At 37.8% G+C, this 6104-nt stretch overlaps 1 protein-coding gene across 2 annotated transcripts; it reads left to right on the top strand.

The window, feature by feature from the left end:
• The first annotated feature begins 690 nt into the window (after positions 1-690).
• LOC113338783 (TSL-kinase interacting protein 1-like) lies at positions 691-5540 on the top strand. Of its 2 annotated transcripts, none has more exons than XM_026584170.1 (14): positions 691-918; positions 1317-1567; positions 1652-1734; positions 1828-1875; positions 1977-2086; positions 2255-2339; positions 2430-2712; positions 2863-3030; positions 3136-3293; positions 3412-3650; positions 3760-4072; positions 4229-4621; positions 4721-4852; positions 4947-5540. In XM_026584170.1, exons 2-14 carry the CDS (start codon positions 1417-1419, stop codon positions 5184-5186), a joined length of 2403 nt encoding a protein of 800 aa, XP_026439955.1. In that variant the 5' UTR covers positions 691-918; positions 1317-1416; the 3' UTR covers positions 5187-5540. The 2 variants fall into 2 exon arrangements, with proteins under 2 accessions (XP_026439955.1, XP_026439954.1); XM_026584169.1 differs by having other exon boundaries at positions 693-918; positions 4229-4627.
• The last annotated feature ends 564 nt before the right edge of the window (positions 5541-6104 follow it).

Raw genomic sequence — 6104 nt, 5'->3', positions numbered from 1 at the left:
TTCATTGGAGAATCTCTTAAGAAATATGTTGCTTGGAAAAAAAGTTAATTTTTATCATTGGAAACAACATAACTTGAAAATAAAACCAGGTGTTATTTATGGAAACAATAAATCTTATTTTTGGAATTAACTTAGCTTGAGATGTAAACAAATCCTATAAATTATTACACTATAAATAGAAGAGATATATGTTGCACTCAGGATTTCTAATTAAATTATCGAAAAGTCGACAATAACCGCGTATTTGACCACTTTAAGATAAGTTTTCAAGTTGTTACCACGTATAAATCCGCTTTCTTATTCTTCGTTAGATTCTTTCACATTCAACTAGTATTATTTTTCCCCCACACGTTCATAACTAGGGTTGCACCATACAACCAAGACACCTTGCAACCTGCTTTTGCAAATACGGATTGACAAGCATAATAAGTTTGCCAAGTGCCAACCTTTGTGTGTAAAAAGTGTAGTACTAGACTTAGGATATCCACTCAAATTACAATAAACACCCCTTTATTGTAATATTTCAAAGTGTAGTATTTTTCCCCCACACGTTCATAACCAGGGTTGCACCGTACAATTAAGTAGGCTAAAGACACCTTGCAACCTGCTTTTGCAAATACGGATTGACAAGCATAATAAAGTTTGCCAAGTGCCAACCTTTGTGTGTAAAACGAGTAGTACTTAGGACATCCACTCAAATTACAATAAACACCCCTTTATTATCGGAAAAAGTAAAATGGGGTCCTCATTTGATTTTTTCACTTCCGTTTCTCCCTCGGTCGATCATCTTCAGATGACTTTTACAGTCCATCAATTTTCTCTCTCTCTTCTTCATCTTCTCCACTAACTCTCAATCTTACTCAAAGCTCAACCCAATTTTCTAGGGTTCTGGTTTTATTCTCTAAGCATAATATAAAGGTAATCAATTCGCATTTCAAATGTTTATTCTACTAGTACTTAACTTTATTCTACTTTTGCCCCAATCTGAATCGCTCTTTTCTGCAATTTTTTAGGGTTAGGGTTTGTTAGTTTCTTGATTTTCTGGGTAATTTTGTTAGGGTTTCTACTTGTGCAGGTAGAATTTGTGTTTATTTGTAGTTAATTTGGAGTTTAATATGTGGTATAGCTTGAAATTTGCATTAATGTTGAGGGAATTTGAGAGATTTTTTTATGGTCAAATTGTTAGTGCGATTGTTGAGTTATTGGGAAATTAATGGTTTAATGAGTAACTAGTTGAAGTATTAATTGTACTAGATTCATTTGCATGTAAGGAAGATATTGTTTTGGTTTAATTATATTCCTTATGTTTCATCCAGGCTTGAGTTATTCGGTTTCCTGAAGAAATTCATTGAAGGAGCAGAGATTAAGGAATTGGATTTGGGTATCGTGAATTATGAAAATTTAGTTTGTTTGGAGATGGATATGGAATTGGAGGAGGGTGTGGAGTTTGAGGGATTTTTCCAGTCCCAGAGTTTGTTAATTAAGGAGGCGGAGGCTGCTGCTGCTGCTGCAACTTCACCTACATCATGCATTGTTGATCCTCAAAAGCGTGTTAGGTCGAAGGCTGGTAAGTTGTTGATTCGCTCTTTAACTACATAGTGCATGATGATTGACAACTGTCTGCTGATCATATTCTGTTATGTGTGCATAGTCAAAAGACCAACACGGCAATGGGCTGCTTGGACACATGAAGAGGAGCGAAGTTTTTTTAATGCACTACGACAAGTTGGCAAGGCATGTTATCTGTTTATCTCTCTATTCTTTCCAAACTCTATTGCGTATTGTCTTTAAGTTTTACTAATGTGGCATTTTCTATCCTGATTATAGAATTTTGAGAAGATCACATCCCGTGTACAAAGCAAAAATAAGGATCAGGTAAGCGTGGTATCCAACTTTTGGGCATGGATTGCTCAGAGCTTTTGGTTTTCGTTATCTCACTATTTGTCATTGTGGACTTTTGGTTATTATAATTTCAGGTAAGGCATTATTACTATCGTCTTGTAAGGCGTATGAACAAGCTGTTGGGACCTGATTTCATTCTAGACGCAAGAAATTTCAAAGAAACTAATGGTGCAATGCTTCGATGGTAAGCACTTAATGTGTTGTTCATCCTCTTCTCTTTCTTTTTGTGAGATCACTTTAACTCGGTTGACACTAAGCATTAACATTAGCATTTGCTACTCCCAAAATTTCATTTAATTATGAGATACTTAGCACGATGAAACTACATAACTTGTGTTCAATTGTACGTCAGGTCTGCATTGCTGGAAAAGTATAACTGTAAAGCCTCAAAGCTTCACTTGAAGCCTCGAAGGTTTAAGATTATTGTTGAGGCTTTGGTAAGTTCAGCTGTTATCTTTTTTCATTTGTTCTTCTCTTTGGATACCATGTATTTCGTATTCATCCACTAATTACTTTTTTCCATTTAGGAGCAACAACTTTTGAAGGATCGGAAAAAGTACGTAAAGAAACGACGTTCTAAGGGTGAAAAATGTTCAACTACAACTCCGGATACTGTTTCACTACCCAACAAAGCCCCAGCAGCTGATACCGGCGCGGTTACAGTGGTTGCTGTTGATAGCCAAAATGTTCCAAAAGGCAGTTCTGGGAGAGGGTCTTCAGTAAAGCGTAATGTGAATACTGGTATTAACCGCAAAAACAACAAATGTGACTTAGCCACTGTGAAGACAGCGAAGCAACGGAAAAAAACAGGTAATGCTTCACATTTCACTTTATGCCGAAAAGGATAATAAATAAATTAGGTGCTTAACATCCTCTTTGTTGTTGCCCTTCTGTATATATACTTGTACTTTATTATTGGATAAGAGACCAGTTAAGAAGGTGTTTATATCTGAATCACAGGCAGCTCCTCATCTGCTGCATACAAGAAATGGGAAAAGGCTGCAATGGCTGGGGTTTCCTTGGTTGCAGATGCTGCTGAGCATTTGGAGCGGACAACCATCAGCAAAGAAACCTCCACTGACCGAAGAAGCTCGGATGAGTCCTTACCCTCGATAGCTGTTACGGCCGGTAAGTATAAAGAAAATCATCTTTAAAGGTTCTTGGACTGGAAAAAGGTGGAATCAAATTTGTTTCCAACTGTTCAACTGATTCTGTCCCATCTACTTCTTTCAGCGGAAAAAGGTAATGACCCATTTGGAGTTTTACCCCTATTGCCTCTCTCAGCTGGTTTGCTAACTCAAGTTCCAGATACATGTATGCCACCGAACTGCGGGAAACTAAAATTGCAGTTGTTCCCAATTGATGAAGATACGCGAAAAGCATTAGAAAAGGTAAGACAAGAAAACTGAAAAACGAAAAACTTACTCGGTGCATTTGGGATTTTTTTAGCAGCTAAACTGTAAAAAAACTATATATGGACATGATGTCTACCTCCAAATCTTATTGTAGGATGAACATAATCCATTCTTGGAGCTCACTTTAAGTGCTCGGAAAAAGATATCCTCAGTTCTCGAACATCTTAATCGTAAATGGGGAAAATCGAGCATAGCATCGGGAGAGTTGTCGCTTTTCCAGTACGATGCTCAAAGGGGGAACTTAGTGGGACATCAAAGATGGAAACAAGATACTGTTGCCAGTGCTGCGGACGTGTATACAGTGATAGGAAGTCCTCCACTTTTCCGGCTGAGGTTTTCATTCTCATGCCCGCAATACTAATTTTTTCAGTCTATTTCAGTAGTTGTTTTTGTGTCTAGACAACTAAGTCTGACGTAACTTTTTGGTGGTATCCTTTTCAAGGTATGGATGGTTCTCCCCTGCAGACCTTACTTTGGTAACATCTGGTATGAAGGAGCAGACCATAAGCTCAACTACTATGCCTCCTCTACATGATTGCCATACCTGTATTCATCTTATGAAGCCCTCTGAGGGTCAACAAACCCAAATTATGGAGAAGAACGACGTTGTACCCTCTTATGTTGATCTGACGGATGATACAGTTAGGTACAATGGCATGGATCGCGAGAACATTATTGAAGATATAGCGCATTTAAAATCATGGCCTGGAAAGGAAAGTGGCAGAGAGATTATTCGAGGACCATGCAACGATGGGGTATACACTTCTCCTCTGTTACCATTGCATTTAACATATGGAGCTTGAATCCTTCGCTTGGGCTAGGTTAAAAATTCTAAGCCACATCTACTAACCTTTAAGTGAATCAGAATTCTTCAGATGCATTTTTCTCATTCTTTTGAACTGTGTATTTAGGACAATCCTAGAAGAAGCAATAATAATACAACATCGGCTGGGGACTGGGCAGATAGCCTTACACATATAAGCATCGGAGAACTACTAGTTGACCAATCTCAAGCAATGGGAATCAATGATTTCCAGTCAGCTGCCATGGACAGCTCTGCATTTCTTCATCAGATTCCCTTCAGCTGCGATTCTTTTGATGCTGCAATTGCTGCTCATATTTATGGTAATCGGGACAAGCAAGATCCTCTCTCTACTGAAGTGCCCCATGCTTCATCCATCTGGGATGCTGAAGAAACATGTGATGCTTTCTCATTCCAAAAGATTCCGAGAACACCCATCCCAGCTTCTTTTGGGACTTCCAGACAGACCACAGATACAAGTACAATGGTCAATAGAAGCACAGTTGAGGTTTTATTTCATTTTCCGCAATGTTATAAGTATCTTTCAATCCCTACAGAGGAACCCATAGTTACACAGTGAATATTTTTAATTTTTATGTAGGAATTGCGTGAAGTTGACCACACAGGTGATAACCCTATATGCGAAGTAGACCTGACAAATAACAACCCTTCTGATGCATACAAAGTAGATGAACACCCCAAGGATCTTGGTGGACTTACAGATTTATATTGGGTAACTATGAACCTTTTCTTCTACCAGTATTTTGACCTCTTATCCTGTATATATTTGATCTAATTTTCTGTTACCTCTTGATTTACTTCTGCAGCCAGATTCTCTAGGACCACTAGATTTGGATATACCTTCATCAAGATACCAGGACCAAGATTTGATGCTTGGAGATGGTGTTAGTCTCACTGGTTTGAACCGTTTGATAGCTAGCAGTCTCGATGCATTTCAGAATTGCTCCTTTTTCGGTTTAGACAAGAAAGATCAACCACCACCGACAACTGAAGCTCGAGGGACTGCAGCCCCATTTCTGGACTGTAAAATTGGTGGCAAGGTTTGAGAATTTGTATCTACAAGTCTGGTGGAAATTTCCCTCCCTCCTCCAAATGACATGCTTCGGTTGTTCTTGTTTCAATGGCTTGAGAAGATTAAGCATTGCTTTCTCTCCCACTGTCATGAGCTGATAATGATGGGACTGGCAGGTTGTTCAGGTTTAAGAAGCCACTGCCATCACAAAAATCGTGAATGCAATATGTGTTGCTTCCCTGGATGAAGAAAAAGAAAACCCTGACCTTCTCACTGTACAAAAACATATAGTGCACACAGATGACTAGTTTAACTTGTTTCGTTTGTACCACTTGTAAATTTAGAGTGATTTTAATTCCATTTCATTTTTATCCTTTTTATGTTTCTATTTTTATTCTTTTCCCATTGCTCTTCCAATATTGTTCGTAACCAAATTTTTGGTTAATGACTTATTATTCCAAGGGGCAAGTTTTAGGTCGCAAAGCGGATTTTGGTTTACAAATTTGAGTAATAGTGGAAAATAAAGGGTCATTTTCACTGGGAGATTTTGGATTGCTCCGCAAGAACTTAGATCATGTTGTGTTTCAATCATGATTTCTAAGTTAGAAATCAGATTATGAGTTGCAACATAAACTTTGAGTCAATAAACTTCAAAAACAGACCATTTAATCATCATGGATGTTAATGGGGGTACAAATATGCTTAGGGGTTTACGATTCCAAATGTGAAGGAGGTTTGTATATATAGAATTTAGCACACCCCCAAGTAGAATGATGCCCCGTTAGTAATCTTACAAAACATGCCTATTGTGGTTGATAAATTTGACGGTGTGTGATGGTAGATTATTTTAGGAATGATTATTTTAGGAATGATCTATTTAGAAACTTATAAATGATCTGAAACATAAAAGTAATAAAAATCAAATTCTAACACCAATTGGAATCTGTAGAAA

This window comes from Papaver somniferum, unplaced genomic scaffold (assembly GCF_003573695.1).
Source record: "Papaver somniferum cultivar HN1 unplaced genomic scaffold, ASM357369v1 unplaced-scaffold_19, whole genome shotgun sequence".
Taxonomy (NCBI): domain Eukaryota; kingdom Viridiplantae; phylum Streptophyta; class Magnoliopsida; order Ranunculales; family Papaveraceae; genus Papaver; species Papaver somniferum.
This window is presented reverse-complemented; position numbering and strand designations above follow the sequence as displayed.